We start from the raw sequence: 21,215 nt of genomic DNA on the forward strand, positions 1-21,215 counted from the left end.
CAATGAAAACCATCTTCTCTTTGTTGCAATCCAATGTGGATGATCAAGAGTCACTTGGCGCTGTCTGGCGAATGATGGAACGCTAAAACAAACTCCATTGGGTATACATAAACTGAACTCATACCACACTCGTCCTGGCTGTAGCAATGACGTGCGATGCGCCACCATTTGACTCTCTTCATATGCTCTTCGGTTTACCATTCGTCTCCCGAGCATCCTGTAGGATTGTTGCTTGAGCCTCATTGCCCTCAACCTTCCCTGGCTTCGCAAATGCTGCACCTAGCAGATGTATCGGGTTATTCATTCTCGTCATCATGACATACAGCAAAGTTAGCCCTGTTATGACAACTTCGTCTCTTAAGCTCTCTGAAACCTCCTCTTCTGTCTTGTCAAAGTAGAAATTTCCGACTTGTTTTAATGCCCACCAATTCACACTGAGCTTTGCGATAGGCTCTTGAGTAGCCGAGTTGATGCATACGTAGTCCCAGACCTTCAAGGTACTGTTGGCTATCCAAGATACTGGTGTGTCACCGAGCGCGTGCGAGAGGTAGTTGTATTCGGTTTTCCAACGCTTCAATGGTTTCAGGATTATTTCCCGGCCATGAACTACACAGTCTCCGCTGATCGAGAAATTGTGAATAGTGCCTTTGGCGATGTTCGTGTGATCTGCTGCACGCTCAAAGCGCAATTGAGGCTTTGCAGGACGGAAATGTTGTATGTAGAGTGGCGTGAGCTCTCCACCAGCGCCCCTAGAAGCGACTATGTTGCGAAATTTTGACCAAGCAAAGTCCACTTGAAGGGTGAAGCCATGAGATGAAAGAGGCATGGTAGGCTTGTCAGATTCTTCTGATGCTGTTTTCGGTACTACGGGCATGTCGGCGGAGGCTTTAGAGCTCGTAGACACAACGTGTTGGGCTGGAATAAACGCAGTAGTAGCAGTGGACATGATGTGTGTGAATTTTGGTTACCCAGAATGGGTGCTGGTGCGGGCCGTATAAGTACATCTGTTTATTTGGCATTATGTTGAAAATATTCGGCCGTATGCCTTGCTCAGCCCCGCTCATCGCCTGGGACGCCTTACATGAGGTTCATATGCACCTCTTTATCTCCTATTATGGAATAGTGCCCATCAGCACACAGGAACAACATACTCTGCAGCACAACTGTAATACCGATGATGGTAAGTCAACTGGCGAAGTGAGAGTTAGCTGAGACGGCAAAGAGAGCAAAAGGCTGACATGGGCGGCTGGAAGCCTTTGAACAGTTGGAGGGAGGATGAGGTAGAGCTGAACGTGGGCCCACTTGAGCGATACCGGTATGTCGTCATAGCTTCTGAGATTACGGCTACCATTCCGGCCACCATTCGAGCTGCTCTCACATGCACCTTCTTTCGACAGCATCGGCAACCACGCGCTCCTGACGATGAGGGCAATACTTGCTCGTAGGGAGACATGAAAAATTACATAGTTTCCGAAGGCCATATTCGTCACACCAGACACCCGGCTTGTGCAGCAGCATGATCGAGTAGCTGCAGGACACACCACGCGAAACATATCTAAGAACAAACCCAATCGAGTGCTAAAGAGTGTATACGATCTTCTCGCAAGTGGCGTATCGACTTTGGTGGGATTGACGCAATTGGAAAAGCGTCCTACACTGACAGCACAGCAAAACAGTGCTCCATCCAGATGTTGAACCGCGTCACTTCCCCGCGTGGGTACTATGTTTAAGGGGTTTCGTCAGGATAATAAGTTTGCGGAATTTTATCCACCAACGGCTTCAGACAGCCGTCTCGAAAGTGGCTGGGTGCTATCGCTATGCTGTCTGGACAACTCGGCAATACGGCAATAGATGCTTCGCAGTACGAACCACAATCTGCCACTGCCCAACTACACCAGACAGTCCTGGTATCACAGATCACTTGCTGATATTCGAGCACTTGGCTGTACCTTCGTGTACATTGGGCCACTATCCGCGTTGAGCGATCACGACCCGCCCGATGTGTACTATGGTGACCAATAGACACAGGTACTGCCGGCTTCTGCCAACAGATTTGAGTGCTTCTTCTGGCTGGGCTTATCGCGCGTCATCAAGAAAACGACAACACCAGGCGACGCTCACAATCTCTTGCAGCCTCGATAGGTTACGAATACCGCTTACGCCCGAGCGGACGCGTCTCCAAGCCTTGTGTCGATCAAAATGCCACAGCTTCAGGACAGGGATCTACGGGGAGGTTCTTCACCTGGCTTGAGGCATTGCACATCATCACTACTGGATGTCGCTTCATCGCCAAGCGGGGTTTTTCTGGATCTAGCGCGGCGGACTTGGCGGACTTGGCAGAGAAACCTTTCAGGGCCACCAATTTCTCCCAGAGCCGAGAAGCCATGTTAACGTTGTCTTGTTGAGACGCTTGCCGAGCCGCAGTCCACACAAACGGACAAAAGAATCTGTGCTATTCAGTGTTCCTCATTTACGCTTATCACGGCAGGCAAGGTCAGCCTGTCACAACACTGTCTTCATGTCTCAACCTAGATTGTTTCCTCTATGTCCACAGGTGTAACACACAGGGTTGAATTGAGCCTTAAGGCGGAAAGTCCCACAAGCCGTGTTCGAAGCTAGCGCTACAGCTGACCTTGGCTCCACCCGCGATAGTCAATTCACCGCTTGGCTTCGGTTGTAAGCCTCCTAATGGCGGGAGTGGCTGCTAAGCCAAGAATGTCCTGGCGGCTGCTGTTTCAAGTCAACTAAGTGCATTGTGTCCGTGACGCGTGTAAAGATATGAAGTAATAAGGCGTGGCACCCAAGAACTTGGAATCGAGGCTGGCATTCGCGACTATCACTGCGCTCACTATTCTCTCCGAGCCAGTCCCGGAAATCCCTCATTCTCCATAACTTTTGTACTTGCTTATATCAGTTTAATCGTCTTGTAAATACAGCTGGTCTGCCGTTTACAGTTTCTTGCTCTCGCTGGTCGTCTTCGTTCTTCTTTATTCCTCCCTTTTCTTAACCTTGTTGGCTGTTCCTTCGGCGCATGCATCCTTGTTAAACATCTCCTTCCGTCTTTTCCGTACTCCGGGTATCCGGAATTTCCACGATGCCTACTCTCGATGTTAGCGAGCTCAACATTGTCGTTGCCATTCTGGGTACCTTCATCATTTGCTATGGCTTCCTTTCAGTCAAGATCAAGCAAGTCTGGTACTTGGGTGAAGCATGTAAGTAACCAGTCTTTGACAGCTCGAGAAACCCTCACTGATTCTTTGCAGTGCCTGCGGTTCTGGTCGGTATCATCCTAGGGCCGATAGCTGCTAGATTCCTGGACGCCGAGAAATGGGGTTCTGCTGCAGAGGGTCAGCAGGAGGCCATCACGCTGGTAAGCACAAATGATGCAAAGCTTGAGATTGAACCTTGCTGAGCATACTGAAGGGCATGTGCCGCATCGTGATTGGCGTGCAGCTCGTCATAGCCGGATTCCAACTTCCTGCCAAGTATCAGCAAGGTCGCTGGAAAGAGATGACCATCCTCCTACTGCCCGTCATGACAATCATGTGGATCTGCACAAGCTTGTGCATCCTGGTTACCATCCCGAAGCTTTCGTTCTTGGCTGCGCTGGTAATTGGATCATGCGTCACCTGCACAGATCCTATCTTGTCACAAGCTGTAGCCAAAGGTCCTTTTGCCGACAAATTTGTCCCTCGTGCACTACGCGAGATCATTTCATCGGAAGCTGGAGCCAACGATGGGTTCGGGTTTCCATTCCTACTGCTGGCCACATATCTCATACGCCATGCTGACCTCGAAGGTCTGGAGTTGAAGCCAGGTGTGGAAGGCGTGAAAGAGATCGCCCACCGCGCGGTTGGCTTACTCTCCAAGCGTAGCGAGGAAGAAGTTGGCCGTCTCGGTGGCGGTGTTCCAATGGCAATGGAGAAATGGATCGTCGAAGGTTGGTTGTACATCATCCTCATGTCGGTTGCGATCGGGGCGCTGGTGGGTGTTGGCAGCATGTTTGCCATCAAGTTCTCTCTCCGCAAGAAGTGGATCGACTCCGAGAGTCTCCTGCTGTGGCCCATGGCAGTCGGACTGTTTCTCATCGGTATCTGCGGTGCGCTCGGTACAGACGATCTCCTCGCTTGCTTCGTTGCTGGTAATGCAATGAACTGGAACGGCATCTACCTGGAAGAAACTGAGAAGCGCCACGACGAAGTCAACAGCTGCTTCGATGTCATCCTCAACTTTGGCGGCTTCATGTATATTGGAACCATCATCCCCTGGGCTGAATTCCAGCTGCCAGAGGTCACTGGCATCAGCGTTGGAAGACTCATGATCCTCGGGTTCCTTATACTTGCATTTCGCAGAATTCCTGCAATTTTCATGGTGTACAAGGTCATGCCCGCATGTGTTAAAGATTGGAAGGAAGCGTTATTCATGGGATACTTCGGACCCATTGGTAAGTAAATGCTTGCATCTCCATAGCACGCGTGAAGCTAACGTATCTCAGGTATCGGGGCTGTCTTCTACGTCGAGCACACCCGCCATCTTTTCCCTAAGCCTGGCGAAGCTTCGACCGAAGAGGAAGAGAACTTGGTCGCCGCGATGATTCCGGTCGTCTATTTTCTTGTAATCTTCTCGATCGTCGTCCATGGCTTGTCCATCCCTGCTCTCGATGCTTTCTATCGCTACAAGAAGATTCCACCGATCGAGGAAGCTGAACCTGCAGAGATCCGCGTACTATCTATCCACGAACCACTTCCCAACAACACAAGAGTGGACGCCAAGCGCAACTCAGTCTACCAGCATAACCGCTTCTCTCGTCCAGTGTCTATGGGCCCTGGCCCGGAATTATACAGGTGGAACAACCAGGCTAGAGATAGTGACGCTACGTTCAGATCGAACTCTCAGACCGAGGCTGTCAATTACGCCCAGAAGCTACAGGCAATTCGGTTTGCAGAGGACTATGCTCATGAGAAGGCCAACCTGCGCCAGTAGAAAAATACAGGATTGAGGGTTTTGACAGGTTACCCGCTAGAGTATTGCTCAGCAACACACGTGGTGGACGGCTCTCCGAGAGGACCACGGAGAGATCGGTACGCGTTAAAGTAAAACGGAAGCTGTACGCAACATGGAGGAGCACACATCGGACAAGGGTATTGAAGGGTTCACTCATATTTGGATATGTATCATGCATATCGCTCGCTCTCTATCGTATATCTTGCTTTAGTCTCTCGTTTAAATGTGCAATATAGACCAACGTTGAGCTTCACGTATCTGTCTTCACTACCGCAGTCAGATCTACCTCCGCATCATTTGTGAGTGTGGTCTGCAGGCCACTCTGCTCCCCTTCTCTATAATCATATCGAGCAGGGACCCTAGTGAACGCCGATCAACTTGAGACTCAATTCCCCAGAATCTGACATCCATTCCCCCTGTCGTTCATTGCCCAATCCAAAACATGCCAAGTGCGCCGCGGAGAGATCGCCAAGGCTGTCGTTGCCGTCTTATCCGGGTTTGTGCCGACCGTTCCGCTGTCCCTGTCACCTCCATCCCCTTAACGCTCGCGGCCCTCGGAAAGCATCTTCATGCTCGTCGTGTATTAGGATTGTGATCTCAAACGCTTAGGAGATTCATTCTTCGTACGCGATGTAAGGAGAACTTATCGGGTCGAGTCTGTGTGTATAATCTGGAACGGGTTTAGCGTGCACTGTGATTCCTTGGTTCCGCTCCGCCATAGGTATACAGTGCACGTGCACTGGAGAAACGTTCATGGAAGAGTCGTCGGGACCATCAAGGATGATCAGGAAGAGGTCAGTATGAGATTGATGTATCTCCTCTTTATGTTCTACCTTTGTTAGGATATCATTTCCAATCTGCAGAGTATGCTGTCGTAATACTTTTACGGCCGATGGCATCTGCTGACGATGCTTACCGCATTGGCCCTCGCTTCATCGTCGCTTGCTTTGCCAGGGTCATCTCAAACTTTTGGTGTACTTTTGGTGGAGTACCAACATTCTGTCGCTTGTAAGATGTAGGCTTTATGACGAGTGTCCAACTCCCGGGTTGCTCAGCCCTTGATATTGTGAGATATTTCCATTTAGCATCACCTAGAATGCCGCTAATCTAGGGAGCCATCATTGATCGCTCAACTTCAGGAAAAATGTAATGGCCTCGGATGCTCATCTGACATATCGTCTCTCCTCCTTTGGCAAGAAACGTGATGTACTCAGTATTCTCCGTGACTCTTACATGCAAGTCACAAAAACAAGAAAGAAAGCATTCAATCTCCCTAGCGATGTAAAAGCATATGGCGATCCAACTGCTTTCACCGCGGATCCCGACATCAATCTCCTCGCACAGATCAACACACATTTCTCCGTCGTCGAACCAAGCCTAAAAGCAGGCAGATCAGTATGTATCAGAAAGTCATCAACGCAAGATCTCGACAACTCTCTGAGCCTCACGAATCTCACGCCAGAATCTCGCAACAGCATCGTCTGCCTCCAAGAGCCCATCGACCCAATAACCTTAAGAACCAAAGATCTCTTAGCCACAAATATCATGGGAGAGGTGCTCAGTAGCCAGGACCACGTCTACGACAACCCAATGCAACTCGATGCTCTTCCAGGGTATCTTACGTGCTCTACAGATAGGAAAGCAAGAGGAGATCTGTTCGTCATTCACTATGTTCATATGGTAGACTATGTCCATGAAGTGCCCGTAAAGGTACAGATACAGCAGCCAGCAATGAAGATCTTGAGGGCCGATGGGGAAGCCAACAAGATCGTGAAGAGTGGTGTACCGGTCCTGCTCGTCGTAAACGGCACGCTTCCTACCAACAACAGTGTCGTAGTACCTGAGGTTAAATTTATGGTTTCATTTCGCCTTAGCCGGCTGTTCTAAAGTGGGCTAAGTTTTCTACGAAAAGCTGCTGGTAAGACAGGTGGAATGAGCGTCACTACGTCAGAGCTTCATGTCATATCGGGAAACGTTTTTGACGGTCCGATTACCATTGAACATCGTAAGCACTCGACTGCTCGGGCGAAAGACTTTGGTTGGGGGTGACCAGAGTGACAGAGAGAGCTATGTCTTCGAACGAGAAGCGTAGCAGGACTATATGGAAGGTATGTGAAGTGGGTGGAGGGTGGAACGGGGATTGTGGCGAGAGGAAGAGATTGGCTGAGTTTTGAGAAGGGGACGAGGTCTGAGAGAGTTTGGAGAGATCTATGAATATATGACGAGGCACAAGAGAGGAAACTTTGTGATTTTGTAGTGATGTAATGGCCTGCTGTCGCGATCGAGCATATCACTTCTGTGCCCACAAGAGCTTACCAACAAGTTTCACATCTGGAGACGGATAATTCTAAAGCGGTTGTTTGTGACCATTGTTGAAAACATATTTGAGGACAGAGTGATCTTGTGTGCGCGATTACTGCGGTGTACAAAGAACGAATGATGGTGAAATTTGACGTGCAGTCTCGTAGAGTCAAATATCAAAGGCGTGATTGCGGTGCAACATGCGCTGCTTACTACGATGCGGCCTCCAACTTACTATCAAGTCGTTCCGTCTATCTGCTGTGCGGCGAAGTTTCTGGGAGCTCTGCTGGTGCTCGATCTGCGGCCACTTCTGACACATGATTGACTGCATATCCGTATTTTTCAGTCGCTGGTGATGTCGTGTAGATATGGTTTGAGTCCATCTCACTAGGATAACCAACTGATTGTGTGGCTGAATTGTGTAAATTCGCCGGTTTGTAGGGATTGCGTTTGCCATTCTTCAATCTCCACCAGAAGAAAAACCCAGCCAGACCGAGTAGAGCCAGTCCACCCACCAACCCACCAACCACGCCGCCTATCACGCCACTTGATAGACCTCCGTCTGTGCTGCTATTATTGGAAGTTGCCTCAGAGTGCGAGGCCGTTGTTTGAGACAATGTAGATGACGTTGTGGTAGCGATGGGCTGTTGTCCTGACGCGCTTGGGTTATGTGATGACGAAGCGGCGGCGGTTGATGTGAGCGTTTGTAGAGCAGACAAGTCGACTGCGTATGTAGCTGCAGATGGTCGAATTGATTCAAGTGATTGCGCTGTTGCATTTACGGCGGTCGCATTTAGAGAGGCGATCGGATTGTCCAGTTGGCTCCAGCAGATGTTAATTTGGTCTCTTGTTTCCGTGCATCTCTCACTAGACGTTGTCAATTATATACTCAATGATGATTATCGTGCCATTTGAACGCTTGCTAACCTTGATTTTAAACAACAAAAGGTGTTGGCTCCCGATGAACAGGCTTGTTGGCCACCTGAAGGAGTAGTACTGTCTCCTCCGTCGCAGCCTGCATTAGGCCCCCAGCAAACGGCGTCTGTTTTTCCAGGTTCACAACAATAATACTTCTGAGTTCGGTCGTCAAATGAACAGACTGATGGAGGAGCACATTCGAACAAGGATTCGGGACAGGTCTTTAGAGCGCTTGTTCCATTGTTACCCGCGAAGAAGAATTCAGAGAAAGCGGCGTGTGCTGGTAGTGTAGTTGCGAGGAGCAGACATGCTGACAGCAAATCTCCTCGCATGTTGGGACAAGCCAATGTTGAGACTCGAACGATCAAGATATAGAGTATGATACGCGGATTGGACAATGCGCGACGTTTTGAGGGGATGTCGAACTCATCGGCGAGGATTTCTTGTTATGCAGACGTTGGGCCATCCATCATAACCTCAGCCGCAGCTGAGCAGATTTGCAAAAGCACTATTTAGTAAGTTGTGCTAACCACGATATGCCGCGTCCAAGAAGCACGGTGTCGGACCGTAGGCGCGAATCAAGTCGCGTTAATGCGACCGTAGGTCGGCAACGTGTGAGGCAGTGCCATAATCATAGTACGGCTTCATTACTCGGCCTTGCGGTATGGGGTGCCTAACATTGAAGGGCCGAAACGTGACATTTAACTCACAAGACAAGAGGAAAGGCGGTGACTCAAAGTCTAATGATCGGGATGATGTAACCTGATCTGGTTAGTAAAGGAGCTTGGGCTGTGGATGTAGAGGTTGCGAATGCTGGCGGTTGCGCGAAATGACAGTAAGGTACGGCGCGTACGTGCCGCGTGGAGGCCGAAGGTGCCCAGCGAATCCCTGCGACTGTCGTCTGAATTGCCTACCCCCATCTGTCCATCTCTTTCTCGCATACTCAATGTTCTTTCTCCACAGGCTCATCTAGGAAACACACAGGCGCAAAATCTTTATGTCAATTAGAGTTGTAGTGGTAGTCTTGCTGCTTCCATTCGTTCTTTTCTAAGAAAAAAAGTGTATGGCTTCGGTCAGTCAACCTTCTCGAGCAAACAACATATTCATCGACTACTTGAGCCTTTGCTACATTCTTGACGCGTCAATCCACGATGCAATTATTTCTAGATTGTAATGAACTACCAAAAGCTTGCCCAACTATTTCGCAGAATCAACATCCGCGCTGCCTAGATGTCGTATAGGACACCAAGATCGAGACGCAGATGGCAGGCCGCACAGTAGAGTGGCTGTGACCAGCCACTGCTTGTAGCAATCTATAAAGCATTCTGCTACGCTCAGCTGCAATATGTCGTGGAACGATATGGCTGGCTTCAGGTAGTGTCACTCGTTCAATAGATTGCTCTCAGACCTGCCTCCGAGATTGTTACATCTCCATGTCTGATACCACCAGAAAAAGGTACAGCATAAGTGAACTTCACAACAAACATTTTCCGCTGTCACCCAACCATGACTTGAACCCTGGAGAGACATTATCTAAGAGAAGTGCTTGACTCGTGGAAGACATATTACGCGTTGTACTTGTGGTGATATGAATATAATCTTTTATAATATCATAGCAAGATTAAACAGTGTTTCGTTCCTATCGCTCAAACTTTTCAGATAATAGCTGGACGTGGCAGACAATCACGACATTGGTCAGCGGGGGTGGCGTGCCTTAACGAGTGCTCGATTTACCGCATTTCGGGGTCCTTCCTAACAGAGGAAAGAATTCTAGAGTATGTCGGTGTCACAAAACTATCTCTCAACAATCCAGTGTGAAATTGGAGGTGAACCAGAGATGTCATCCAGTAGGTAGAGCTCGCTGTGTTACCATATTGCATCAGAACCCAGTGCGTATCGAATGCAGACTGCGGAAATGAGATACAAACGCTTGGCCGCGCAACTGGCCAATGAAAGCAAGTCATCTCTTGTACCGGCGACCTACACAATGATGATGCTGTGAGTGCAGGTTGTGAATTCGAACAGTTTCGGAGACAGGGTGCACAGTCGGTTCTTCTGATCAGTCGGGCGAAGCCAAAATGTATCGGGCTTAGAGGAGGTGAAGATATAGCGGCAATGCTCACCAGAACCATATTGCTGATGCTTCAACAAGATAGCCAAATGTTCGATCTTTTAAGTGATGCCTATGGCCAAACACGCTAACATGCCCGTAATTGGGCGAGCTACTAGTGATTGTAGATCTCGATACTGAAGCTGATTGGCTTTGCGGCAGTAGCGCCGAAGTGGCGCCACGAAACTTCGATACGAAATTCCTCTTCGAGCCCCCTCTCATACTAGTTACGCTCCAAGACTCATACTTCTTGTCACTACGCTTTTACATGAGTGGTCAGACTAGGGTCACGAATATCAACCAAACGGCCGGAGTCTGACAGTGGAGCGTCCTCTATAAAACAGCTGACATCACTGCTCTGGAAGGAATGGAACAAGGATCTGCACGAACTCCACCATCATTGCGTTCACTCTTACCTGCCCCTACTGGTGGGATCCGCAAAGACTCAGCGGAAAAGCAAAAGGCTACTCGATTCAACGCTTGCGAGGCTTGTCGAGCTCGCAAGTCAAAAGCAAGTACATATGCCCTGCAGCTTCTCCGATCTTAGCTGACATAGCAACAGTGCGACGGGTCAAAGCCTAGGTGCACTGCGTGCGTGACGCGAGATACTGAGTGTCGTTATGGTGAGACTGAATCACGTCGATTCAAGCGTAGATATCAGCAGCTCAAACAGAAACGTACTGCACAGGAAGAACTGTTTGATACGTTACAAACCCTTCCCGAGAGAGATGCAGCCGCCATCTTTCACCGCATTCGAGCAGGTGCAAATGCAGAAGCTGTAATAAGACACATTCAAGAGGGAAATTTGATCCTGGAGCTTTCTCATGTTCCACAAGCGTCCTCGCGCTTTCACTTTCCGTACATGGACAAGATACCGGCAAGCCTTCAAGACAGTACTTACTTCCAGTCGCTTGTCTACGAAGCAATCGAAGCGTCCGATTACGATAGAAGTACCTCGCAAACACACGTAGCTCTGCAAAAGAGTAATTACGCAAGGTCTTTATCTACGGCTAGGATGGTTGACAATCTACTCGAGGATGCACAACCTTCGCATTGGACCAGTGTTAGTTCTAACGATCGACTGCTGCGCAACATCATCGAAAGCTACTTCATCAATCAGTATCCACGGCATTTCTTTTTTCACAAAGCTAATTTTCTGGAAGACTTGGTATCAAGAAGAACCGAGTTTTGCTCTCATTTACTTGTCAATGCTCTCTTGGCTAAAGCTTGTGTGAGTAAGGATGTCTCATTGATGTAGACGGGGGTTCATTAATATACTGTAGGCCAGCTTTCGAGTGCTCAGTAATCGCACCAGGTTCTGGAATCCAGACAGTCTGCCATATCGATTCTTAGCAGAAGCAAAACGACTGTGGGAATTAGAGGACGGAGCGCCCAAACTTACCACTATTCAAGCTGGTTGTCTGATCAATGCTGCAATGAACGACTTCGGCCATGATACCCTTGGGTTTTCTTATATGCTCAAAGCTTTCGGTATGGCACAAAAAATGAGACTTTTTGCACCCCGGGTGGATCATGACAAATTTGAGCACGCCAAATCTTTCACTGCATGGGGGCTGTCTTCATGGCTATCGTAAGTCTGATCGATATGCAGTAGCCCATGGCTAACCTTTCCTAGATTACAGAGCTACTACTACTTTAAGCCGCCGTGTCTTCTAGATCTCCCAGCAGATCCGCTTCCTGACGTCCACGGCAAGTCAGAGTGGTACGGGGATATAGTGATAAATTATCCGGCAGATGGAAACCATTACATGACCGACTTCGGTCATGGAATGAAAGCTTTGAGCGAGTTGCGGGTGATCCAAAACGAGATTGGTGTAATGTGCTTTAGTAGATTTGAAGACTCGAAGAAGATGCCGTGGGGCGCAGCTTTACACATCCAAGCAAAATTGGAAACTTGGTATCGCGGTTTGCCTACTAAGCTCCAACCTCGGTGGATTGTGCACCCTTCTCACCTGCTACTACAGTGAGTGGCCTTCTCACACATGCGCATCATAGAAACTAATACGTCTATAGTTGCGAATATCATGCTGTCTTGATAACTCTGTTCAGATCTCAGATATATTCTGAAGATGGAGGTGCACGGTCATTGACGCAAAACCAACTCAACACGGCACAAAAGGCTGTCACAGAAGCCAGCATTCACTTAGAAAGCATCTTACGTATATACTACCTTCGCCATAGCTTCGAAAGTTATGACTCGACGCTCACAATCTTCTTGGTCCACCTCGCCAACCTGACTCTAGAACCCATCCGACAACTCGAGCAAGACCCAACCAGTGAACGGAAAGATACAAGCGAGGCACTTATCTCAACACTCGTTCTATGTTTTAACGGTCTGTATGAGCAGTCAAAATGTGCTTATATCGCTATCGTCATGCTTGCTCTCATGAGAAAACAACTCAGTGCCGAGATTCGGAATACTGTCGGACGTTATGTGACCATAGAAGAGCCGGACAGTGACACCGAGTCAATAGACGAAACGAACTTTGAGTACTTACAGCCAGTCCTCTCAGAGCTCGTTCTTCCGGGTACAAGTCTTAGCGAAGATCCAAAGACGGGGAGAATAAAGCATTTGATGGATGATTCAGGGAAGATTTTAGCATAGATACAAGCCGAGACGCGACTAATGCCAAGAATACATCAAATCGATACAGTGGCCATTGACCTGTGCAAAGTTCATTGTTAAAGCGCCAATGAATAAAATGTGACGATCTGAATGTCAGCAAGCCTCAATCTCAAAACTGTCTATCTAGTTTCTTGGTTGCGTGGAATTCGTCTGCAGCCTCTTCAGCCTTCTGCTTCTTCCCTCAAGGGATGACTATCGCAGCAGAATTCAAACTCATTGACACGTCAAACCGCCATGGTCTTGTTGTCGCGTTCGAGCTACCGGCCTTGTTAGGAGTTCGGGTCCGATGTATTGATAATGTAGAAGCAGCCATCTAGTTCTCTTCAGTAGGTAGTGTTTGCACACGCTTAATTGTCAATGTCCATGCCAATAGCACTCATGAGATTAGCTTTCAGTCTAGCTGCTGCCAAGAAGCTTTTACATCCATGAATACAACCATCGAAACACTGGGCAAAGGCAGCTGCGAAGCCATCGAACTCGTTGAAGGCGAACAAACGTAGGCGGGTTTGGCTTTTGTAGGATGTATCGACATAGTGGTGTTGACCTGGCCTCAATATCGAAATATCTGATGTTCCGCTGTCCGATCGTAAGCACCATTACCTAGGTACGAACGATACCGTCTCCGGACGTATGAGGGCCATCATATTGTGAGTAATGCGTGAAATGTGTTACAAGAATAATGTAGGTATGCTAACCTTGTGATCCTGTGTCACCGCTTGTAGTTAGCGCTGCACACATAATCGAATACATTTTAGTATATCGTGCGTACGCATGTGTAAAGGCTGATCATACTCTTTGAAACTGTCCCTCTTCGCCTCCCAACCCGTCCTTCCAACAGCCTGAACCTTTCATAACATCAGGCCCATGATCACAACCTAGATAGTCGACCAAGCGTTGTCTATCGGCATCATCACACCACTGATCGTCTTTGCAGCATCGGAGGCAAGAAACGCAATGCCTTGCGCAATATCGTCAGGACCTACGGATCCGTATGGAAGGTCGTCCCTCTTGAGGCCCTGGCATAATACCTGCACCGGGCTACGAGTCTGTCAGTAAGTGCACGTCTTTCGGCATGGTGATAACGTACCGGTATACTTCCATTGCTGCCTGGTCGACATTTTCTTGCACCATCGATGAGCGGATGTTGGTGGGAACGGCTGAGAGTGCATCAGGAAAAGATTTTCGCGGGTCTAGAACCAGGGATGATACGAACCACCTGGAAGTACGGCGTTGCATCGAATGCCGTCCTTCCGAAAGCGCCACGCGACGTTTTTGGTCGCACCGACAAGCCCATGTTTACTGGCTGTGTATGCAATGCCAGCCACCGCGCCCGAGAGACTCGCTTAGCTTCCAACGTTTACGATGGAACCGCTTTGCTGATTCTTCATGCTGGGCAATACAGCCGTCATCATCCGGACAGGTACTGTGAGGTTAACGGTAAGCACGCGCTCCCATTCCGAGTCCCTGACCGTATCAGCGCTGCTGAAGGCATCCATGATACCCGCAACATTGGCTAGCACGTCGATGCTCGGGCCGTATTTTGCAATGCAAGCAGATATTGCATCCTCGGCTGCGCCGGGCTTGCAAAGGTCGGCTTTGTGAAAAGTAAAAGAATCGTTGTAGATGGCGTCAAGCTCATGGGTGAAGGGCGACAGATCAATACCGAAGACTCGCGCCCTTTGTGAGAGGAACACCAGGGTCGTTGCTAAGCCAATGCCGCTACTGCAACCCGTTATGATGACAGTTTTGTTCTCGGAAGATGTCATAACGTTGAACAGTACTTTTGAAGTCATACACTCTGTCTACTGTCTCCGTCTTTTATACACATTCGGAAAAGATATATATGGCTTTCACGCGAACGCGTATAGGCCGTACACAGCGTGGGCCCTTCGTGCTGTTCCACACTCTGGATGCAAAGCGAGGTCAAATCGGGCTATTTGCGCGACCCAGCTGAACAGTCGACCAACCAGAAGCTTCCCCGTACGCGTACAGTCGAAGTAGGGATGACCGCCGAAATTGGAAGCGTACGGCATGGATACTCAGGAAATCAGGTGGTTGTCGCAGATACCCGAGGTCGGTCATGATACCGTATAAGTACATGTGTGCTTGAAGCAGCGGAATGCGATTTACAACTGTCGATCCAGAACGCGAGCACGTCCAAGAACCCATCTACATTTCCCCCCTTTCAACAGCATAAAAATCGGCTTATTGATGAGCTTCAGGTCGGCGGCGTACTTGAGTAGCTTGTTAAGTCGGCAAGTGTTAATTGCGATGATGACGTCATGAACGGAGGGGTTGATCTTTACCTGCGCCAAGCCTAGGAACGCGCAGACGCGTTTGAAGTCGCGTCCGTTTTACCTCAACATCATCCCGATATAATTCTGCAACATGTGTACTGCGGCTGGTCTGGCGCAACTCACTAGTCATTGGACTCTACTGATATGGTGGTTCCGACGAAGATGACCGCATTGAAGATCATGCCGTGATGGCTTGCAACCTTTTCTGGTACTAAGCTTACGCTGAGACCAAAAGGAAAATGCATTGAGTCGCGGGGCTGACGTTATCTAAAGAGTTCACAGTCATGCTGTTTCATCACATCCTTAATCAAGAATATGGGTCGTGGATACTGGAACATATCGACTTCATCTAGTACAGGGCAAACGCGTACCTCTAGCTAGCAAAGAGTCAAACTGAGATGGGCGAAGCTACCGCAGGTGATTGTTAAGGAGGGTCAATACACACCAGTATAACAAAAAGGCTCCGCTCCGATTCTGGCATTTGGTTCTATTGGAAGACATGCTGCTTCACCATGTCTCATGAGGTAATCCGACCCATGATTATCTTTACAATGGAGCAGTAGTTGGTTAGAGGTTCTTCGGTCAGGATGGAAGTCCCTATCTAGGTAGCATATGCTTCCGAGACAGAATCCTTGGACGCACAAGAAGAGACTATGTCTGCAAAAACGTCATTGTCAACCTAATTTCGCTCGAAATGCAAGCTACTTCGAGATTTTAGTGGAGAGTAGTCCAGTGCATCGCACAGAAGCTGCTAGGGACTGGCTGATCTTATCCTCTATTCCATCTTGAAATACTGCCTGGGTGCATACTCGGCGAACAGATAACACGGATTTTCCAAGATGGCGCCCTAGGGGTCAGGAGAAGCTACCCGCACAATCGGGCCTTTTATCTCGTAGCTACCCCGCATGTCGTCACATAAGCAGGGTACTCTCAGAAAGCCATCGAACTTTTCCAAAAGTCTTAAAGTATATCCATTCTGCGCGCCAGTTCAACCATACCTATTATCAATCATCCAACTTTCACAATGTCTAAGCCAAGCATTCTCTTCGTCCTCACCTCGCACAACAAGCTCGGCGACACAGGCAAGCCCACTGGCTGGTACTTGCCAGAGCTCGCCCACCCCTACCACGTCCTACGCAACAAAGCCAACATCACCGTCGCATCTCCCAAGGGCGGTGAGGCTCCCCTCGACCCTGCATCCGTTGAAGCCGCGAAAGACGATGTATCTGTCAACTTCCTCAAGAACGACGAGCAGGTCTGGAAGAATACCCAGAAGTTGAGCGACTTCAAGGGAAAGGCGAAGGAGTTTGATGCCATCTTCTACGTTGGTGGTCATGGACCTATGTTCGATCTTGTCGACGACGCGACGTCACAACAACTTATCAGGGAGTTTTGGGAGGCGGACAAGATCGTGTCGGCCGTATGCCATGCACCCGCTGTCTTCTACGACGCTAAACTGAGCGACGGAAGTCTGCTTGTTGCTGGAAAGGAGGTTACCGCATTCACAAACGCTGAGGAGGAGCAAGTGGGCTTGACTAAGGCTGTACCATTCTTGCCTGAAGATGCGCTGCAGAAGGCGAGCGGAGGCAAGTTCGTCAAGGCAGCGGAGCCCTGGGGCGAGAAGGTCGCCGTTTCTGGCCGATTGATCACCGGACAAAACCCGACGAGTGCGACAGCGGTCGGAGAGGCGATCGCAAAAGCATTGGGCATTTAAGGATATCAACAAGAAAACAAGGCATAATAAATACAGCTCAAGCTTCATGATGAGAGACAAGACATAATTTTTCTTGAGACATAAACGCTTTTCGTTCACAATAGGCATTATATACATTCATGGAGCATGATTCCTAGAATTTTCACCCCCAATTCAACCTCCCTACACTAGCTGCTTTATACATACTTGGTCACGATATCGGTGACGGTCTCGTAAACGGTGGCTGGTGGACAGGCAGCAGCAACGGCTGAGTACTCTGGTGCCTTAGTGGTAGCGGGAGCGTGCGACTCTTCAACCGGCAGGTAGGTAGTCTCGTAAGGCTTGTCGGCGGTCATGACAGTGCTTGAAACAGGCATTGTAAAGTTGTTGTACGGAGCGGTTGCGTTGTAGTGCTTGTGGGGGATGGTGACAGGGACGTATGATGAGATCATAGTAGATGGCTTGACCGCGCCTTTGGTGACAGTGACCGGTACCTCCATGGTGCTTGTTTTAGTTGATGTGACCACAGTCGTAGAGGTCTCGGGGATAGCTTTGGATGAGGGAGCTGGAGCGACCGAGCTGGAGGGCATAGCAGACGATGAATCTTTGACCAGGAGAGGTGTGAGCTTGCTCACAACCCAGCTTGACGCCTCCTCGGTGTAAAGCTCAAAGTAGTTCAAATGCTGGGCAATGACATCTCCATTGGCGCAGACTGGGTCGCCAGCAGCGCAGTATGACCTCAAGACAGCGGAGTAGCGGTTCAGGCGCTCAAGGTTGGCGCCGGTACGGGGCCAAGCCTGCTTGTCTGCTCCATCAAGAACATTGTAAGGCTGGTTCGCAGTGTGCTTAACATCGCCCCAGAGAAGAGCTGCCTTGACAGCCTGGCCAGCCTGTGAGGCAGGGTCGAGCCCGAGAGTTTGTGAGTCGACGTTGCATGCATCCTCGCCTCCACCACTCAAAAGAGCTCCGGAAACCATAGCACCTTGCGAGTAACCGTTGATTACGATCAATGTGTCCGGGCACTGGGCGTTGTACTCGGTAATTTGCCTAATGCCGTTGACGGCACCTTCTTGGATTGTAGGGCAAAACTCCACACCGAGGGTAGCATCGAAGACGATATCCATATAATCGCAGGAGTTGCCCTGGGCCTGAAATTTCCCGCAAGTGGCATCGATGAAAGGCGAAGTACGGCCATCGTGGTACGGAGCGTCATTACCGCGAGCCATGAAAATTGCTACATCATTACAGGCGGCAGCGACCTTTGGAGGTGTAGTGCCTTGAGCACGGGTAGCTAATGGGAGAGCTGCAAGAACAGCAGTGGCAAGACTTTGCTTCATGGTGGTCGTTGCGGGCATGTTGAGATTCGTGAATAAGGTGTTGACTGTTCGTAGCTCCGAAACGTCGATGGCGTGGTGTATGAGAAAACAATAGATGGAATAGCCAGTATCGTGAGGATATTAAGTATTATAAGAACGGTATAGCATTAACTATACCCCTCTGATCTTATGAGTGAAGTGAGTGTTGATGGCCGAGCGAACGAACAAGTGCTACACAGATGGCAGAGCGTAACAAAAAAAAAGAAGTCAAAAGGCAAATAAGAACACGCAACAAGATAAGTCAAACTGCCAGTGGAGCCCCCCGTATTCAGAAGCTCTTTCCGATCCTATCTGAACACGTCTGTGGGTGAAGGACTACAATTGTGCAGAGACGCATGCTTGCAAGCGCATGCTCTTTTGACAAACCGTGCGAACGCTCTGCAGCCCTAGCGACTGGGACTATTGTATATCCACAGATCTCGTGTTTATTCTAGGTTAGCAGTGTACCACTAGTACAGGAGAGGCAATACATCTTGCTTGCTATGACTCGTGCGGCATAGTTAGCATTACAACCACCGGCATTATCTCGTATCAGGCGAGAAGGATAGGATAAGGCTACCCGACTGATGATACCATATGTGCTGCAGACACCATTCCGTGTGGATAGCAATCAAGTTTCGAAAGTCGCATGTCATTCATGCCCCTCTCACACGGAATAAATGTTGTTGGGGACATGAAAATTTGCGTAGCCCAATTTTGAGAAACCACGTTGTGTTAGCCTTTTGCAGTGGTCAGACCACTGTTCGCAGTGCATGTACTTAGAAGGGTCCAACCCACACTACGGTGATCTGAGGCCCTGGCCTTTCCTCAGTCGCGCGCTATCGTGCTCCTGAACCAGGAATCGCTTTTACGTCTCCATTCTGTCCCTGAACCGCAAAATTGGGTAGATCAACCCCAGGTTATTTGATCGACGACAGGTAGCGATGTCTACAGATATCGGACTGCGCACTCTTCTGGATCTTTGGGATGTGCAGCGATGGCTGTGTTCACAGAATCGCTGTCTTGAGTCGGCGAGTTGTGAACAACGAAGAGTACATTCATTTTTGCTCGGCGTCGGACCGGCCTGGCAAGATGGCTTCCGAAGCCACAGAACTTGTTGACCATGCTTACTGTGGGCTGCAGCACATGTGGCAGAGGTGGAGAACGCAAAAGTATTTTGGGACGCTTGAGCCTTCGCTGTGGATCGAGATTTTCTAGAATTCTGCGATGGAAGTGACTCGTGAATTGTCTAGCGCCCGGTAGCTCAAGCGATCTCATGACTTACCGAACGATGACGAGATGTGACAGGGATGAAGTTTTGTAGTGTTGCGCGATCTGCATAGTCGATTCGCCGTCGATGTGGCGGTGTTGCGGTTATGAAGCGATTGTACACAGGTGGTGTACGACGTCACGTAAATGCTAAGGCTGATTGTACAAGCTGCTCGGGAACCTCGGTTGCTACTAGTGCCTGTGAGCACCATTGCTGAAGAAGACACCTGTTGAGTCGACAACAGTAATGACAATGTTGACGATTAGCTAGTACTACCACCAAAGATTGTATCCGCATAGCTGTGGCTGGTAGGTACTTCACAAGCTTACTGTCTGCCCATTCAGATGACACGGCTCTGCAAGCGACTTCTAAAGTTGATAGAAATATGTTCCAACACACACCAGTCAATTTCCTATCATTACGATGAAATAACTCATGAGTCGTGATCATGTTCTCTCAGAATGTCGTGTCTCGCTTCAAACCATACTGAACAGCATCGCGAGCAAGCCAATCATACCAGCAAATGACCCCGACATAGCAACCGCAGCAGCACCTGTCGTCGGAGTGGCACTGGTAGACGACCCAGCCACATTGGTCAACGTTTCAGAGGTAGATCTAGAGGTGGTGGTAGAATCAGGTGAGGCACTCGCGGTGCTGTCCTCGCTAGACACAGTCGACAAAGACGGCGCAATATCAGCTACAAAAACATCAGCACGTCGTCTCCCCGGACCACGCAAGCTCATGCCATACGTACCGTCTCCAATGTCTCTAACTAGCGTAAATGGCTCCTGCCCTAGACTTGTCGCCCAACAACCCAGGTAGCTTACACCCCCACTAGCACCAACGGTCGGCACCACGACTGCAGTGTTACAATATCCCTGGTCGCAGAATAAACTTGTCTGTGGTGAGAAGAGAGTTGCAGCACTACAAGATGACCAGAAGATGCAGTCCGAACTGCCTGGCGCGCAACATTGGGCGTACGATCCAGAGGTCGAGTAGGTGGCTGGGTAATCGCAAGAGCGGAGATCAGACCCTATGTTGAAGCGCAATTAGCGATAATGTGCTGATAGAGGCGAAGCATGGTGTAGTATGGATGTTGGATTAGTGGCGCGGCTTACATTGTCCATTCGTCGCGTCCACCCAGCCAAGCAGCGCAGGATCATCTCCGGATGATGTCTGCCGGGGTGCAAGTTCAGCCCGTGGGGTGATAAGTGGATCTGGCACGGCAGTAACCGTTACAGCAGTGGAACTGATAGCCACTGCGACGATTGACTTCATCTTGGATGCTTGCTGGATTGCTGATTTTCCGACAAAGTGACAAGAAGCGCGTCGCTTGTGGAGCCGAGGACGCTGCGCCGTGCGAGAGGAAAGCGCGTTGGATTTAACGATCGGGACCTGCGTTATGCCGCGGTACATTAAAGCAACCCGATGATGATTAGCCAATTGAATGATGTGTGGCGTTCAGGAAGCGAGATGAAGATGCCTAGAATGGGACAAGCAAGTGATAAGAATAAGTAAGACAAACCAGACGAAATAATGGCGTCTCTATTGCTGAATACGGAAGGCAGAAGACTATTGAGAAGACCGGAACAATATACAAATACATAAGCATGATCTAGC

General features: G+C 49.3%; 9 protein-coding genes across 9 annotated transcripts; 4 read left to right on the forward strand and 5 right to left on the reverse strand.

Annotated features, from left to right (window-relative positions):
• Positions 1–178: 178 nt before the first annotated feature.
• GT037_002876 (uncharacterized protein) lies at positions 179–946 on the reverse strand (the record flags this gene model as incomplete). Its single annotated transcript, XM_038927923.1, has 1 exon — positions 179–946. One exon carries the CDS (start codon positions 944–946, stop codon positions 179–181), a length of 768 nt encoding a protein of 255 aa, XP_038789201.1.
• Positions 947–3,094: 2,148 nt separating this feature from the next.
• On the forward strand, positions 3,095–4,983 carry GT037_002877 (sodium hydrogen exchanger family protein; the record flags this gene model as incomplete). Its single annotated transcript, XM_038927924.1, has 4 exons — positions 3,095–3,212; positions 3,264–3,370; positions 3,424–4,444; positions 4,496–4,983. 4 exons carry the CDS (start codon positions 3,095–3,097, stop codon positions 4,981–4,983), a joined length of 1,734 nt encoding a protein of 577 aa, XP_038789202.1.
• A 1,170-nt stretch (positions 4,984–6,153) lies between these two features.
• On the forward strand, positions 6,154–6,891 carry GT037_002878 (uncharacterized protein; the record flags this gene model as incomplete). The annotated part of the gene is made up of 1 exon (XM_038927925.1): positions 6,154–6,891. One exon carries the CDS (start codon positions 6,154–6,156, stop codon positions 6,889–6,891), a length of 738 nt encoding a protein of 245 aa, XP_038789203.1.
• A 3,786-nt stretch (positions 6,892–10,677) lies between these two features.
• Positions 10,678–14,005, forward strand: GT037_002879 (uncharacterized protein; the record flags this gene model as incomplete). The annotated part of the gene is made up of 6 exons (XM_038927926.1): positions 10,678–10,848; positions 10,896–11,564; positions 11,617–11,924; positions 11,970–12,317; positions 12,368–12,844; positions 13,915–14,005. Coding segments are annotated over 6 exons (2,064 nt in total), but the record flags the coding sequence as incomplete, so codon positions are not given.
• GT037_002880 (uncharacterized protein) lies at positions 13,856–14,111 on the reverse strand (the record flags this gene model as incomplete). Its single annotated transcript, XM_038927927.1, has 2 exons — positions 13,856–14,018; positions 14,068–14,111. The coding sequence occupies 2 exons, from the start codon at positions 14,109–14,111 to the stop codon at positions 13,856–13,858; spliced, it is 207 nt and encodes a 68-aa protein (XP_038789205.1).
• A 212-nt stretch (positions 14,112–14,323) lies between these two features.
• GT037_002881 (uncharacterized protein) lies at positions 14,324–14,746 on the reverse strand (the record flags this gene model as incomplete). Its single annotated transcript, XM_038927928.1, has 1 exon — positions 14,324–14,746. One exon carries the CDS (start codon positions 14,744–14,746, stop codon positions 14,324–14,326), a length of 423 nt encoding a protein of 140 aa, XP_038789206.1.
• A 1,555-nt stretch (positions 14,747–16,301) lies between these two features.
• On the forward strand, positions 16,302–16,991 carry GT037_002882 (uncharacterized protein; the record flags this gene model as incomplete). The annotated part of the gene is made up of 1 exon (XM_038927929.1): positions 16,302–16,991. The coding sequence occupies one exon, from the start codon at positions 16,302–16,304 to the stop codon at positions 16,989–16,991; it is 690 nt and encodes a 229-aa protein (XP_038789207.1).
• A 176-nt stretch (positions 16,992–17,167) lies between these two features.
• Positions 17,168–18,325, reverse strand: GT037_002883 (carbohydrate esterase family 5 protein; the record flags this gene model as incomplete). Its single annotated transcript, XM_038927930.1, has 1 exon — positions 17,168–18,325. The coding sequence occupies one exon, from the start codon at positions 18,323–18,325 to the stop codon at positions 17,168–17,170; it is 1,158 nt and encodes a 385-aa protein (XP_038789208.1).
• Positions 18,326–20,071: 1,746 nt separating this feature from the next.
• On the reverse strand, positions 20,072–20,873 carry GT037_002884 (uncharacterized protein; the record flags this gene model as incomplete). The annotated part of the gene is made up of 2 exons (XM_038927931.1): positions 20,072–20,628; positions 20,714–20,873. 2 exons carry the CDS (start codon positions 20,871–20,873, stop codon positions 20,072–20,074), a joined length of 717 nt encoding a protein of 238 aa, XP_038789209.1.
• Positions 20,874–21,215: the final 342 nt, after the last annotated feature.

The sequence above is a fragment of the Alternaria burnsii genome (genome assembly GCF_013036055.1).
Source record: "Alternaria burnsii strain CBS107.38 chromosome Unknown 746, whole genome shotgun sequence".
Classification (NCBI taxonomy): domain Eukaryota; kingdom Fungi; phylum Ascomycota; class Dothideomycetes; order Pleosporales; family Pleosporaceae; genus Alternaria; species Alternaria burnsii.